At 38.2% G+C, this 17,671-nt stretch overlaps 1 protein-coding gene across 1 annotated transcript; it reads left to right on the forward strand.

Moving 5' to 3' along the window:
- The first annotated feature begins 619 nt into the window (after positions 1-619).
- Positions 620-17,609, forward strand: rangap1a (RAN GTPase activating protein 1a). The gene is made up of 16 exons (XM_067455725.1): positions 620-742; positions 2,303-2,425; positions 3,583-3,710; positions 7,327-7,386; positions 7,629-7,808; positions 10,167-10,301; positions 10,440-10,598; positions 11,341-11,454; positions 11,539-11,638; positions 13,711-13,795; positions 14,833-14,962; positions 15,048-15,164; positions 15,361-15,466; positions 15,543-15,631; positions 17,227-17,348; positions 17,436-17,609. The coding sequence occupies exons 2-16, from the start codon at positions 2,314-2,316 to the stop codon at positions 17,515-17,517; spliced, it is 1,719 nt and encodes a 572-aa protein (XP_067311826.1). The 5' UTR covers positions 620-742; positions 2,303-2,313; the 3' UTR covers positions 17,518-17,609.
- Positions 17,610-17,671: the final 62 nt, after the last annotated feature.

Raw genomic sequence — 17,671 nt, forward strand, 5'->3', positions numbered from 1 at the left:
CACATATCCAATAATCAATGATCAACTGTGATTGGTCCATCATCAACAGCGCTGTTAAAAGTAACACGTTCAGATAATCAACGAAGAACTGTGATTGGTCCATCCTTGTCTCCGCTGATAAACGTAACAGTGACGTATCGATATAACGGGGGTCTGGCTACTAATAAACTTTAATCGACAACGCCTAAATAATTTTATAGAAAACTAATCTGCTAGCATACGCTGACCTGTGCAGGAACATATGCAGGAACATACACTTAATGTAGTTGTTAATATACCCGTAGTTAGCTTGTTGACACCCAAATTGAAACATGATCTGTGTTTTGAGAAAAGATTTCAGGAGTCAGAATGACCTCGATTTCCCTCCCAGCATGTCAATATTTCTACACTTAACACCGGATATCTAGTCACTGTGTGTGAGGGAAAAACATTCATATTACTCTGACTGAAGTATAACAATTTGTATTACTTACTAAACCTGTCAACAATAGGATTTATTATACATTTTGAAGTCATAACGTCTTTGGTGTGTGCTAATTTCACTCAAAACAGACAGTGGAGCTCAAACAACTAACAAAAAGCCACGCCAAATAAATGACTCTAGAATTAGGGCATAGAACTACAAATCCCATGAACCACTGCGCGCCTACACCATTTGCGTCATCAGTGCGAGCGGGAGGAAGGAATTGCGAGTAAAAGAAATTGCTACATCTACATCTAGAAATCATTTCAAACACCAATTGTAAGTACAAACATGATCTCTATACACTGTGCTTGTTCCGGAAACGAGTGTATAGTTGAAATAGGCTGAGTCAATAAAAACGTGCTTTGTGTGTTGATCATGTGTATGAATATGAATGTTCATCATGCTATAGATAGATAGATAACGTTACATTATGACAACATGCGCATTAATTTAGGGGTGAACAACAGCGAATACACAATCCAGAATGTTTAACATTTTTAACATGTAAAATATGTTTATTCGGGATGACTTTCACCTATGCACTTTAATATTAACAGTACAAATAAATAAAGTAGGCTACACAATTGATGAATAAGGTAAAAGATGATCTTATAGATTTCCATCATATTTATACAGTTGATTGATTACATTAAAAATGGCAATTTGCATTGTAAGGTTTATAAAATGTTATGTTTAAATGTGCAAATGAGGCATTATCTAGTTAAATATGCACTAATTTGCACACATTTCCATAAGATGAATCTGAACATTGGATAAAGCCAGGATCAAAAATCTTGTTTTATTTTGTTGACACATTAGAGTTAATGGTTTCTTGTGAGGGGATTTTAAATATATCTTTTTTATCACTTTACAAATCAGAAAATACTGTCAACAGCCAGAAATAAGCACATTTTAGCCATGTTTTTTAGGAATACAATGTTTTAGAAAACTAGTTGAATGATATATATGAACAATACCCATAGTAAAAACCTGCAGAATATACACAAGAATAAAACTGTAAGTTTTGGTGATGATCTACAGATTTAAATATATCTTTTTATCACTTTACAAATCAGAAAATACTGTCAACAGTCAGAAATAAACACATTTTAGCCATGTTTTTTAGGAATACAATGTTTTAGAAAACTAGTTGAATGATATATATGAACAATACCCATAGTAAAAACCTTCAGAATATACACAAGAATAAAACTGTAAGTTTTGGTGATGATCTACAGATTTAAATATATCTTTTTATCACTTTACAAATCAGAAAATACTGTCAACAGCCAGAAATAAGCACATTTTAGCCATGTTTTTTAGGAATACAATGTTTTAGAAAACTAGTTGAATGATATATATGAACAATCCCCACAGTAAAAACCTTCAGAATATACACAAGAATAAAACTGTAAGTTTTGGTGTGTGTAAGTGATGCTAAAACAGAAAAAACTCACTGCATGTAGAGATGTGGTGATATTGAAATCTGCAGACGTACACACAGATCAAGTGTAATATATCAGACACTAAACCTTCAGAATATAGACAGTAATAAAACTGTACATTTTGGTGTGTGTAAGTGCTTTAAAACAGTTTTTAAAGGTATGTATTGAAATTGAAATCTACAGATGTGAATAGAAAGACACTTAAATAGATATTTTTCGTTCACTGGTCTAAAACATCATGTTATGAATAGCCCAAATAATTCATATCTCATGTTTTTACCTATTGTGTCTTGGCTTAATAATACAAATAAAGCGTGTTTGATTGTAATGTGTGTTTAATGTTATAACGTACCTTCACATGAACTCTTTCCTCTCTGTATGTGGTCTTCAGTTGGTGTCAGGATGGCATCAGATGATGTGGCAAATCTGGCCGACTCGTTGGCCAAAACTCAGGTCAACGAGGGAGAGCTCAGCTATAAAGGACAGGGCCTTAAACTGGACAACGCTCAGTCGGGTGAGCTCAAACGCACATCAGCCGATGGTTATCTTAAAATGTCTCACATCAAGGGCCTGTTCTTCATACGTGGCTAACTCAGTTAGCTGGATTTGATTGTTGGCGACTGGGCTTGATCTCGGATCGTTTGGTTCTTCGAACCTCATCCTGGACTTGCTGTCATAGCAAGAGGTCCGTTAGCTTAAACCTGCTCAGGAGATTATTTAATGTAAACAGGATTAGATCGCATCTCGAGGTGATGCTTAAAATCTGTCCCAGCCACTGCTACTTTATTACACGAGTTCATTAATGAACCAGGGGCAATAATCATTTAAAATAACAATAATAAACGTTTTTTTGAAATAATATTTTAATGTTGTGTAAAAGTTGCGTATAATACTATAGACACAGTCACTTGACTGAGAGATTTATTTGTGAATTGTGATGGAATAATTACTTTATAGTTGTATTGGAGGCTTACACACATTGTGCAGTTAATCTTCGTCGTGCATTAATGTGAGTGATGACGGATATTATGGGATGGCTTAATGCAGCTCAAGAGATGCAGATAATTTGATCTTGACTGTTAAGAAACTTTAATTAATATTCTCACATAACAAATCTGCTTCAAATTGAATTAAAAATGAAATTACAACATTGAAATAAAAAAGTAAAGTGTGTATAAATATTATAAAATCGTGAATATAAATTATCATGTTCATCAAATCAGTGCAGATTTAATTTATCTGACTTTTATGTTATTTTGGTCATTTTTTTCCTTATAAAGGTCCAGAAATTCGTGTTTTTTTTTTTTCTTCTTTCTTTTTTTCTTTGACAAGTTTTTTGCCATGTGGCTTTTTTAATTATATGATGTCATTCCGTTGTCTTGACGCCAGCCAATCGCTGCATTGCTGGTCGTGGTTTCGAGTATCGGTCATCTGCCCTCTTCAGGGAACACAGGCACGAGCAGTGATCTCAGATAACTTCATCTAGATATTTTAATCCAATCCACAAATTCATTTGAAGAACCAAATTAGCCGGAGATCAGTTATCAGGATTAAAGGATCTGGGATCTGTCAAATCATCTCCGATGTATTAAGCGAGGTACGAAGAACGTTCCCCTGTTTCTGGTGTCTTTATGAAAGAATAACAGCCGTATTGTTGGGTTTTGTGTGCAGTGGCAGAGATAGTGAAGGAGATCGAGGCGTTTGACGGTCTGCGTGCGCTCCGGCTGGAGGGAAACACCATCGGCGTGGAGGCGGCGCAGACCATCGCCAAAGCCTTGGAGAAGAAGAGCCAGCTGCAGGTGCTGAAATCACACTCACGCTCTCAATGTACTAAACCCTATCCTAAAACAGGCTTCACTGCAAAAAATGCTCTTCTTACCTTATATTTTTGTCTTGTATCTACATCTAAAAATTCTTAAAACAAGCAAAATAGCAACATAATCTGCCAATGGGGTAAGAATTTATTTTAAGCAAAAACTCTTCATTTTGAGTTATTTTTTCACAAAACAAGACAATAATTTTTTGCTTGTCTAGTAAATGTTTTTTAATGTAAGAATTTTTTTGATATTTATACTAGAAACAAGACAAAGATACTAAGTAAGAAAAGCATTTTTTGCAGTGTTCAAACAGTGATCATGACCTGAAAGTGGGTTGCAGGTCTATAAGCTAAACGAAAGTTAGAAATGTTGCCTTGGCAATAAACTGAAATATATAGAAGTCCATTTCCACCACAAACATGCAGATATCACACATACAAAGGAACATTTATGACTTGAAAAGTTGCAATTTTGACTTAAAAAGATGAAAATACAACTTAAAAAGTATGTCATAACTGACTTTATCTCAGAATTATACATAATACCGCATTGCTGCAGTAATTCAGGCAAACGGAGCCCCAACTAAGTATTGAGTGATATACTCATGCTCATACTTTTCATGTTCATACTTTTTAGTTGGCCAAGATTTCTAAAAGCCCTTTCTTCGTATTGGTCTTAAAGCAGCACCAGGTAACTTTTCAACCTTCATAATATATTTTCAAGACTCTTGTGATGATACATCGACTTACAATAGGTTGAATGACACGTCTGCCATAGCCTGATGGGGTCTGTATCGTTTTTAATCGTACTTTTAAACTTCGGGTTTCGGGTAGTAACCCGAGAACAAAAAGAACTACAAAATTCGACTGCTTTACGGCATATACGTCACTTCCACCAACACACACACTTCCTTACATTCAGACGTGCAAGCCCAACTTTGTTCGTCGGATAATATAGTCATGTCCGAAGCAGCAGAGACAAATAAGAAAGAAAAGGTTTTGTTGGAGGAAAGCAATAAGAGGAAAGGAAAAAGTGATGGGATTAAAGGCAGGACGAGGATCAGCATGTGACCAGCGTTTGCTCGTCGGCGTGAGCTGAAGGAGGCGTGCCCGACCGATGCTGTCCAATTCAATCAATTCAATAATTTATTGCCATGTCAACAAGTTGATAGGAATTTGTCTTGGTACAACTCTCAGACGTAAAAAGATATAAAGGACAGACATCATGAGTACAAAAACAGACAATGTTCCCCAACAATACCCAGCAAACAATATGACCTTAGACCAAAACCCCGCAGACATTAAAGAGACAATACCCCGGGACAAGAAAAATAAAGTGCACAGTGCATACAGTTGATAGTGCAGCTAGCTGTCAGTGCAAATTCAGATGTCTAATAGCCAGAGGATAAGTACTGTCTCTGAAGCGTGAAGTAGAAGTCTTAATGCTTCTGTATCTTCTTCCTGATGGGAGGAGATTAAAGAGGTGGTGAGCAGGGTGAGAGTCGTCCGCTATGATTTTTTTTGCCTTTCTAATTATTCTGGTGGAGAAAAGTGAAGAAAGTGATGGAAGGCTACAGCCTATAATTTTTGATGCTCTGCGTACTACTCTTTCCAACTCTTTCCTCTGTCCTGCTTGTTATGGTGATTACCTACCACTCAAACATTGAACTGAAGTATCATATAGATTCTGTAAAACGGTAACCAATAGACTACTATAATGACGCTGGCTTGTAAACGTGAGCATCGAGATTATTTGGCGTTTGAAAAAAATAAAACCCATGAAATTATATTCATATGACATGCTGAAACATGCCACTGACTGTACCTGGGATGAAGACATTTCACACGCGCCGCCAGAAGAACACCTGGATGTGAACTCCTCCTGCAGTGTTCAGGGGAACTGTTAGCGCTGCACCGACCCGCGGGGACGCTTTTATGAAGTTATTTGGCCCGCCCCGCACCACTGTATATATTTTTACAACCCGCCACGCACCCGCGACCATTAAACAGACATACGGGGTCCGCGGGTTATGAGACGACCCGCGCATCACTAGTTCAGGGCTATCAGGGCTGTCATGTCAACAAATGCATGCGCGATGGCATCCCCTGATGTAGGAGGACAGAGCTGACGACAGTAGTTGAGGACATTATTTTTTCCCAACTGTAGGGGGACCCCGAGAGCAAAAGTTACCCAGAGCTGCTTTAAGTAATATTATAATTTTCTGAGATGCTGAATTTGGGATTTTCTTTAGTTGTCAGATATAATCATCATAATTAAAAGAAATAAACATTTGAAATATACCAGTCTGTGTGTAATGAATGAATATAATATACAAGTAAATAAATCAACTTTTTGATTATATTCTAATTATAAGACCAAAAAATAATAATAATAATAATTTCTGATAAACCAAATAGAAATATAAAAAAACTAATAAAATGACAAAGCAAATAAAATCTTAGTAAACCATTAAACCAAAACTGACATAAAGTAAAAACATTAAATAAAAGCTAATTCAAAAAAACTATAGTTTTATTATGTTATATAAGTAAGGGATAAGGGATTCTGCGATAACAACCGGCTGGGTGGACATTATCCCGCTTATTACACGGCTACTATTCTCAAATAAATAATTATTACACACAAAATATTGTCTCGAGATTAAATATTTTATTAGCTCTTACGCAAAGCTTCCGCGAAGGAAAACAGTTGCAACCTGCTTTAAGCCTTTATCTATTGCTGCTAAATGTTGAAAATGAATGCTGAAAGGGTTAGTTCACCCAAAGATGAAACCAAGCCTATGATTTACTCACCCTCAGGTCATCATAGGTGTTTATGACATTCTTCTTTCAGATACAAATACAATCTTTCTTTCAAATACAATCAGAGTTATATTTAAAAAGTCCAGGCTAACGTTAATCCCAGCAGTAGTTGTAGTTGTGTTTGAAGTCCATAAAAAATGCAGCTGTCCGTCAAATAACGTGCTCCACACGACTCCGATGGGTTAATAGAGCCTTCTGATTCCAATCGATGCGTTTGTGTCAGAAAAATATCCATATTTAAAACATTATAAAGGAAACCTGCCTTGAAGTCTTCCATTGTAACCCACGGCTGTTTAAGCCACAAGATGGCGCCAGCGTTAAGCACAGAAGTAGAACCGGTCAAGATAACTCGCAGTACCCGGATGAGCGGGTGTTATCTGGAAATAACATACCGCTGGAATGCGCGATTGACCAATCAGAATCAAGTATTTCACAGAGCCGTGTAATAAAAACTGATATAACAGGTTTACTTGCCGCAATAACAAATAAGATTTGTGACAGTCACAATGTTCCAGAGCCACAACTGTGACATGAAGGAAAACAAAATATGAAATGGGATATATTTAATATAATAAATAACGCTTCTGAAATATGGAAATCAGTAGTGTGTTTTGTGTGTGGCAATATTGGCTGCCAAGAGCAAGAATACACATTTAGATAATAATAATATATATATATATTTTTGGACATTTTTGTAATGTTTATTTACTTAACACTATTATTAGGAAACAAAAGGAATCTGTCCTGTATCTCTATTGTTTTTTCTCTCATGTTAGTGCTGCCACTGGAGCGACATGTTTACCGGCCGCCTGCGAGCTGAAATACCTCCAGCGCTGGTAAGATTTGACGATTTAACAATTATACTTTTCTTTATGGTACCACAATCATCTATGATTAGGGATGAAACCCTTTGCAAACTCTATATTACACCTGGTATTAAACCTGCTCTTAGTAAGTAGTTTTGACTATTGTTGGGGAAAGTTACTTTCAGAAGTAATGCATTAGAATATTGCGTTACTCACAGCACTGGTCTTGTCTAGAACCGAGCGTTTAACGACAGTACGCTGTGTTTCTCCAGGTGTCTCTGGGTGACGCGTTAATCAAGGCTGGAGCTCGCCTGAAGGTTCTGGATCTGAGCGATAACGCCTTTGGACCCGATGGTGTGAAAGGCATCGAGAAGCTGCTCAAGAGCGCCGCCTGCCACTCACTGCAGGAACTGCGGCTGAACAACTGTGGGATGGGCATCGGAGGAGGAAAGGTGGGCGGGGTTTATGTCAATGTCAATTTTATTTATAAAGCACCATTTCCACAACACATAGAACACACAACACTGGGACACTAAAGATTAAAAAAGTAAAAATAAGAATTTGAAAGATAAAAAGTACTAGCCTGACGTGGTCATACTCAGCTCTAGTCAGAATATGAGTCTGATGCTCCATTGGGCTGTGATTATGAGGTGTGTTTCAACCCAACCAGGAAAGACATCAATTGGACAGACCAACGACCAATCAGAGCAACGAAGCGACGCATTGTCAAATGTCAACAGACAGAGCTCAACTACTCTGTTGCCAAGTCCGCGTTTTTTTCCGCGGTTGTTTTATATGTCCGCGGGTTGAAGCGACTATTATGTGATATATAGACCCATGAGTGCTAATTTTAGCAGCAACCTTGCCAAAATAACACACATTTTACCCCCAAACGCCATTTTCCCCCGGAGAACCCCCCGAGAAGCTATTGTTTAGGGCTAGTAGTTGGCAGATTGTTGTAAAAACTTGGCAACCCTGTCTGCACGTGCTGGAATAAACGATCTTAGCTGGTGTTGTAAAAAAATAAAAGAATTGAATGAAACACAGAGTACTTACCCAACATGATCATCATTTCTGAGAGAAATAGTGAAGGTGATGCAGATACAAACAAGCTCTCCGTTTAGGATTTGAACAAATATAATCCAAGCCCCTTTGATGACGTGATGATTACGTTACTGTTGATCATCTGTCCATCATCGTCTAAAGCCCGCCCTGATGATTTCATTGGTCCGAACAGTTTCTGTTCGGGGATAATTACTCCTCTATGGAGCAATGCCAGACCGAATTGCCCGACCTAAAAATGTTGTAAGTTCGGCTGGCATCCAGGCTAAAAAAGTACAACAACCAAAAATAAATTAAAAGAAGAAAAAAAATGTAAAAATAAATAAATAATACAAAAATAATAATAATCCAACCGTGCACGCAATGTTCCAGGGAGCGCCAACGCGGGTAGCACTTCGCAAAGTCTTTCATGAAACTTCCCGGCGAAAAACGCGACTCCCGATGGAATCGCAGGTAGCATTGTAGCTTAACAGCTAGGCCACCACGTCGTCTCTTTCGCCGTTTGCCCAGCAGGGAGCAAGGCCAACGGCGTATACAGTCCGGAATCGACTTCAGAAAGGGAGGTGCAGCATTATGAACACTGGTGAGTTGTTTATATGAAAATTCTTCCAACTTTAAAAGAGTACATCGGTCATATGTTAAAACTGGTGAAGCACACACTGTGTCAAACATTTCATAAATGAGCTTAAAACAAACAAACTCAGGACCATACTGAGCGACAGATGGCATGCCAGCCACAACGGCGCCATCTTGTCCCCAGAACACCATTTATGATGATGTCGGGTTCCTGAAGGAAAAAAACTCCCATTATTTTCTCCATTGGGGACCCAGACAGCAACATCGTATCGGCCCAGATCCGGCCCACATCTGGTACTTGTGGAATTCGTCTACAATGCTGTCTGGGACACGATTTTGCTTTCTGGGGAATTGATTTTAAACGGGTACTTTAACAGTTTAAGACAAACATTCTGTAAGCTATTAAGAGCTAATATACTATATATAATATAATTATGTATTATATTTTATTATTATATGATTTCATTAATTGATGGAACTTGCTTTTAAGGGGGCGGTTCCGTGTTTTCTTTCTAGGCTTGATTGTGTTTATGGGGCGCAGTATAACATGTTTTGTTTTATTTATTTTTTTACGCATTTTTTCTTCTATTCTCCCTTTATTCCACACCGCTGTCTCCACTGTCCTCTGAACGGCTTGTTTGCTTCCTGCTTCTATGAAGCCCATCCCTCCGAAAAACGCAATGGTCTTAGATTGGTTAGATGGCCAAATGTAGTTTCCTGTATTTTTGTTGGCTGAAGTGCCAAGCACAGGTTGCCGGAAGCCACGCCCCTTCCCATTACGGGCAGAAGTCACATCTGCGGAGACTAGCGAGGGTTTATGATGTCACCAACCCAGGAAGAAGCTCATTGTAGTCCAAACCCGGCCATTTTTGTAGGCAATAAACTGATATAACTTTAAAAGACAATATCTCCGTTTGCATTGAACTTTCAGCGCTGTAACTTTGCAGATAATGTTTATGCTCAAGCAGCAACATTACACACTAACTAAAGTTAAAAATGTGTTGACTATTGACTATTTAAAAAATATTTTTTAAATAGTCATTTTAATGTAAGGAAATACGGAAATACAACCCAATGACTTGGAAAATGCTAAAAACAATGTGGACTGAACTGTAGCACTGTATTATATTGGCAGTTTTTTTTCTTTGGTAACATGTTACGGGCTTCTGTAGATCCTGGCGGCGGCTCTGACGGCGTGTCATAAGGAGTCGAGTGCGCTCGGCGCCCCCTTGCAGCTGAAGGTGTTCATCGCCGGCCGGAACAGACTGGAGAATGATGGAGCCACGGCGCTGGCGCAGGCCTTTCAGGTGCTGAGTGACACGAGAGCTACATCTCAACTAATCATTTTCTTTAATTCGGGGTTTGTCTTAACATCTACCTGTAAGTCAGTGGGTGTCGTTTGGTCCATTCCTTCATCTGATTGCTCATTGGCTTTATCTTCTCAGTTGATTGGCAGTCTGGAGGAAGTGCACATGCCCCAGAATGGCATTAATTACCCAGGAGTCACGGCTCTAGCCACAGCTATGCAGCACAACCCACAGCTGCGAGTGCTCAACCTCAACGACAACACCTTCACCAAGAGAGGAGCGATCGCTATGGCAGAGGTACACTGGGAAAACACTTACTGTGCTTTAGAGGAAAAATATAAATTGTGGAAAGAAGCTAAATTTTTGTGTGGATGTACTGACAATAATGCAGTCAAATCGATGAATCGCATCTAAGAAAAAGGTTTTTGTTTACATAACCTACTTGACCCACGCCACCACACCTGTCCCTAACTCTACCCGTATGTATCCCACCTCAATATCAGCAGAAGTGCTTTGCAATACAATTTGAACACAGTAAGTGCACTGTACTTATTTTTTGATGTAAGTACATAGTAGTTAAGGCCACCTAATATAAAGTGGGGCCTGGCAAAGTGTTAACCATCTCGTGATGCTTTCCCCTATCGTGTAGCACATGCATCGCACGCGGTTAATACATCAATTCTGTTTCGCTATACATTATCACCCTCTCAGGGGTCATGAGCTGCTCACCATCAGTATCCTCATTGTAATGCTTGACCTCGAGATGCAGCCGGCACAGCCGTACAATGAAAGGCTGATTGTTAGGGCCGAATATCTGAGACCTTTGACCTGGGCCCTGATTAATGCCCCAGAACATCCTTAACCTCCTCATGAACATCAGAACTTGGACGATTTTATCATCACGATGTGTAAGCGATGCTGAAGTGGAGAAAAAAGGCCTTAAAGAAATGTTTTGCAACCGAGATGTACGGACCCACTAGTCTGAAAGAAGAAAAAATACCCTTTTTTTAAAGGTGTTTCTCTCTGTGTGTTTTGTTAGGCACTGAAACATCTGCGCAATGTGCAAGTGATCAATTTCGGCGACTGTCTCGTGCGGTCTGAAGGAGCCAGTGCCATAGCAGAGACTCTGAGAGAAGGACTGCCCATACTCAAGGTATGACGATCATTCGGACTCATTGTGATTATGTTATGTAGCTTTGGCTAAAGGACTTACATCAGCTCGTCTCACCCTCACCAGGAGCTGAATCTGTCTTTCGGTGAAATCACAGAGGAAGCTGCTCTGGAAGTGGCCCGATCCGTCCAGCACAAAGATCAGCTGGAAAAACTCGACCTGAATGGTACAAACACACACAACACACTTCATATTAAACATCATCAGGATTTATCTGCAAATATCTGGAGAGTCTGTGATCATTAAAGATGCACTGGTTTAACCTTCATCCATCCCTCGCACTCAAAATGACCAGAAGCCCTAAAAGTATACTTTTTTTGGGGTCCAGCAAGCTTATATTATTTCATGTTTATATATTTTTTATAATGCAATTATTTGGACATTTTTAATTATTTATTTTATTTACCTTTAAATTACTAAATTTGATCAATTAATGATATAATCTAAGCATGTTAGTCACATTGTTTCAACTTAAATTTAAAATAACATTCACACATAACCCTGTTAATTCAGCTCAGCCGACCTCTTGTGGAAAAATAATGATATAAGATGATATTTCATGACACCAGATGGCCTTATAGCTGTTCCACTGGGTATTAAAGTCAGTTTCTCCTTCAGATACACATGTAGACATTATAAAATACATTTATGCTTCAGTTTATTTTTAATTTTGAGATTTTGTTAGGGTTTTCTACGGAAGAGGATTAGGGAAAAAAGAAAAAAAAGCATCTAGAGATTAAAGTCATTATAATGCGAGATTAAACTCATTAAATTTCGAGAAAAAAAGTCGAAATAAAATCTTGAGAATAAACTCATTAAATATTGAGAATAAAGTCGTTCTGTTTCGAGAAAAAACTCGTTATATTTCGAGAAAAAAGTTGAAATAAAATCTTGAGAATAAACTCATTAAATATTGAGAATAAAGTCGTTATATTTCGAGAAAAAAAGTCGAAATAAAATCTTGAGAATAACGCATTCGATCAGTGTTCATTGCAGAGCATACTGATAGAGGACATGGCAGAGTTGGATCACTTAGTCAGGCTATATTTCAGACTTTCTTTCAGTAACACTATCAACTTTAGCTAATTATGACAATTATATTAATGTCCTCTATCAGTATGCTATGCATTGATTATTAAGTATTAAGATTTTATTTCGACTTTTTTTCTCGAAACACAACGACTTTATTCTCAATATTTAATGAGTTTATTCTCAAGATTAAATTTCGACTTGTTTTCTCGAAATATAACGAGTTTTTTCTCGAAACAGAACGACTTTATTCTCGATATTTAATGAGTTTATTCTCGAGATTGTATCTCGACTTTTTTTCTCGAAATTTAACGAGTTTTATCTCGCATTATAATGACTTTAATCTCGAGATACTTTTTTTTTTTTTTTTTTTTTTTGCTTGGCCCTAATCCTCTTCCGTAGTTTTCTATGTATAATGAAGCATGCCATTCATTCCTATGGGGGTCATTTTCACTTTTTTTAATTTCAACCACATTAACTCCTCGAAATCCAGTCAAATCTTTCTGTGTATATCAATGGTTCAAGTGTGTCAAAAGTCCTTAGGTCTTAGAACCATCCAATAAATAAATAAAAAATATATATATTATTATTATTATTTTATTCATTTCTGGTCAAAATGACCTGAGGGATGGAGAGCGATAAAGCAACTGTTAGATGCACAGTTATTATTTTTTAAACTAAACACTCAATTAATAATAATAAAAATATTATTCATTTCTGGTGACCCGAGGGACGAACTGTTAGATGCACAGTTATTATTTAAAAAAACTTTTAGTTAAAAATAAACATCAACCGAAATATTTAAATCTAAACTCATGTTATTTCGTCTAGTTGCCAAGGAAACCTTTTACATTTTCAATAAGTTTAACTAAAATTAATAAAAACCATATATGTGTATAAAAATAGTAAATAAGTGAAAAATGAAAAAATGGCAGAAACAACTAAATTACAAGTTAAAATGGAAAATATAAAAATACTAAAATAACTAAAAGTAAAAATAAAAATTACTAAAGTATACTGACATATATTTAATACAAATAATATTTTAAAAAGAGAATAAACAATAGTTACAAAATATAAAATATATTTTCAACCCTATAATAGCATCTCATTGATAACACTGGTTAGATGACATGTTGGTGGCATTAAAAATTGCACACTGCGCTTATACTCATACACACATCCGCATAATAAATGTGATGTGTTTAGGGAACAGTCTGGGTGAGGAAGGATGTGACAATCTGAGAGAAGTGATGGACAGCATCAACATGGGACACAAACTGGGCTCTCTGAGGTACCACACACACACTTATGCCTGGTTCAGACTACACGATATTAGCCTGAATTTGGCATGATCTGTTTGACGTAGGGATTCGTAAACGATAATGGACGTCGGGACGCAAGAATCGTTCGTTTCATCTCGTAGAGTGTGTCATAGTATACAACAACCGAATCTGCGTCTGCTATAGTTCACGACATCACGACAGAAAGACTAGCATGTTTAATGTTTTTTGCGGTCCTTCACGACGGGTTCTGTCACGTGTGACGCTGACCAACCGGAGCACAAGACAGTTTTCGTACACAGCTTTCAAACACGGCGAAACGCATGAGAGATGACGGAGCGGCTAACTTTAGGTGGAATTATAAAATGGAGGAAAGGTTCGTGGAGTTGTGGCAACAGTACTCCTGCCTGTACGATGTGTCATCGACGGACTACCACAACCACATAAGAAAAATGCTGGCTAACGATAGCGGAAGCCCTTCAGGAACCCGGCGAGTAACGTTACTGGAATCTAAGCTTAAAAGATGTTTTACAAATACGTTGTGGTGGCAAGCTTTTACTACTGGCTAATAACTAAATATTTAATATAAAAAGAACAATATTTGACCTCAAGTTCTCTTTGGAGGATTGACAGCCCATAATGTAATCTTCCAGCATGCCAGGAACATGTTTTTTGTTGGGTTTTCTGTTTATTTTTGCGCTTTTCTAAACATAAAACACGCTGCTTCGGACATCCTTTTTTTACGCTCTTGTTTCTGAAAGTCGATGACATCACGCACGCCGACAACAAGCGATGATTGGTTCGAGTAGCAACGTGTAGTCTGACATGTTTCTAGTCCAGGACACGACAAGATTTTAGGAGTAAAAATCGTGTAATCTGACACAGTAACTATCGTAACAGACAAAAATATCTTGTAGTCTGAACCAGACATACACACTTCAATCTTACACAATCGCCTCACAAATTCCCTTTATCTTTACGTGAAAAAAATGCCTTTACCTGATCAATGAAGTCAATGAATTGTAATCTCTCTCCCACACACACACAGTGATGACGAGGGAGAACCTGAGGAAGATGAAGATGAGGACGATGATGACGATGAAGACTTGGAGGAGGAGGAAGAAGAAGAAGAGGAGGAGGAGGGAGAAGGAGAGGAAGACAAGAGTGAATTAAATCAGGTTTGATGAAAGCTGTAGAATTCAACATAAAAACGCTGAACGCATGAGAACAGAAATGACCGTGTGTGTGGTGATGTGTGTGTAGTTCTCAACGCCGCCTTCAGCTCCTCGGACTCCAGATGTGTCGTCTTTCCTGAGTTTTCCGTCTCCAGACAAACTGCTGCGACTCGGAGAACGGAGGAGCTCCCTCATCCAGCAGCAGGTCACACATTACACCGAACACAACACAAATACGGCATAATACACATATACGGAAAGCAGATAATCATTCGTTAATCGTGATTGAGGTAAAATGTTCAATTAATCGAGATTTAGATTTGAGGTCAAGCCGTTCCATCCCAACATGAGCGTAATAACCGTGACAGGCCTCGTGCTGAGCGTTTGTGTGTGTTTTGCAGGTGGACGTGTTGGACGTGAGTAAGACCGCAGAAGCGTTTCTGAAAATCTCCTCCGTGTATAAGGAAGACGACGCAGAGGTGAAATCAGCCGTGCTGGAGAGTATCGGTGAGATGACGTGCACATCCATCACATCTGGATCTGAGAGCGACGTTTGACTGATGCTTGTGTGTGTGTGTTTCAGATGCGGTGCTGAGTAAAGCCTTCTTCACTCCGTCTTTCCAGGGTTTGAGTTTCGTCTCGTCGTTACTGGTGATGCTTGGACTGCTGAAGGTAAGACCATTCAGATCGTTGAGTCTGGAAGCTGAAACTGAGCTAGTTTGCACACACATGTATAGTTTTGTTCTTGATGAATATCCTTTCTCTTGGAAATTGTCAGATCACCATTTTACTGGATGTTGACTTTAATGTTTTAACACTGATTTGTGCATTTCTATACTTCTATAGGGTGAATTCAAGGTGATTGGGACACATTTTACCATTGAGATGACTTGGAAAACGTGTCCCAATCACCCTGAATTCATCCTACTAGTACAGAGGGTTTTAAACTCCCGGCCCGTGGTGTAGCCCGCAGGATTATATTTTGTGGCCCCCTACTTGACATCAAAGTTTAGTGTTAGTGCGGCCCGCGCGTTGCTCTGAAAACCATTTTTGGTGGAGTCGTTGCGTGTACCACGCTTTATGCCTCACTTTATGTGTGTGTGTGTGTGTGTTTGAGAGAGTTAGCTCGACCCTCGCTCATGCAGTATAATTGGTTGACACCGTGGGATTGACATGTTCAGACAGTCGGAATGAATGTGGTTTAGAAACGCTCAAATTGCCAATCAAAACAAAGTAGGCGGGATTTACATTCTCTTTTGGCTCGCGCACATGCTCCCGTAGTCTACACACACACAGACGAGCGTGTCAATCTATCGCGTAATGCCGTTGCGAAGAGAGACTATTCTTTCCGGTAAAATCACAAAACTAAATTGCACACACACAAAAGCACACAAAATGCAACGTTTCCATGCTCTTAATATACAATCATTGATGAACATTATAATGAAGAAAAATATATGAGCGGATTAAAACTCTGAACATTTGAGACGATTTACTAAAAGTCTACTATTAGACCACTGAGGAACTCAAATATAAGCAGCGGATGTACGTATTTATTCACTCATGCGAAAAAATTTAAATATATATATATATATATATATATAATAATATATTTGACGACAATTAATGCAAATATTGTTTGCAAATGGTCCTAAATTGATTATTTCCCAACTAGAATTAGATCTAGAATTTCGTTCACTGATCTGTTTGACCTGGTTAAGGCCTTGAAATAGTGTATTATTTTAAATAAAAATAAAAACATTTATTATTTCAGTATTACATAATGATTTAATTTCTATTGGCAAAAATCTCAAAAATATATTGGCAATATAAAAAAAAAAAAACACAAGTAAGCAAGAGAAGCCATGTTCATGTTCAGAAGAAACATTAATGTTGAAGAACTGTTAATAATAAAGATTGAGAAGATTGGATCAGTTTTTTTTTGTGGAAAATTTGATGCGGCCCAGCCTGACCCAGAGTCTACCTCCAGCGGCCCCCAGGTAATTTGAATTTGAGACCCCTGTACTAGTATATTATTTCTATACTAGTTTGAGATTTTACAATTGTACCGAACCATCTTCTGTTTGTGACCCCAAGGACTCTCAAATATGATGATCCCATTGCACACGACACCCTTTCTCCATATAAATACCTACATTTTGTGAACCCCGGGCCCCAGTTTGCCATGCTCACCATGACTAGAAGCGTTTGAGCTGATGGTGGACAGAATGTTGTGATGTTCATGTATTTCTCTCTCTGTCTCTTAGAGCGAGGATAAGCTAAAGCCGGTGAAGGTGGTCCCAGGTCACCTGCAGTGTTTGGAACATGCCGTAAAACAGAGTTATTTCCCCCGGGAAAACATCACTGTCCTCAATGCCTTCATGGCCAGGTAACTCGTCAATCAAGTGTTTCTGCATGTGTGTGTTCTTGATATGTGATGACTGAATCTTCTCTGTTTGTGTGTTTGATTACACAGGCCGAATAAATCGCTGGAGGTGTGCAGCAGCGCTCGAGACCGTCTGAAATTCACCTTGCAGAAACTCGCATCGGAGAGCTGAACACACACACACACACCGCTTCAAAACACAAACATTTGCTTAGATGAGTTCCTGTGATTGTCAATAATAAACTAACATGTATTGAAACATCACCTGTCGTCTTCCGGTGTTTAATTCAATAATGATGTTCAGTAGAAATGTACAGTTACTGAAA

Source organism: Pseudorasbora parva, chromosome 2, assembly GCF_024679245.1.
Source record: "Pseudorasbora parva isolate DD20220531a chromosome 2, ASM2467924v1, whole genome shotgun sequence".
Taxonomy (NCBI): domain Eukaryota; kingdom Metazoa; phylum Chordata; class Actinopteri; order Cypriniformes; family Gobionidae; genus Pseudorasbora; species Pseudorasbora parva.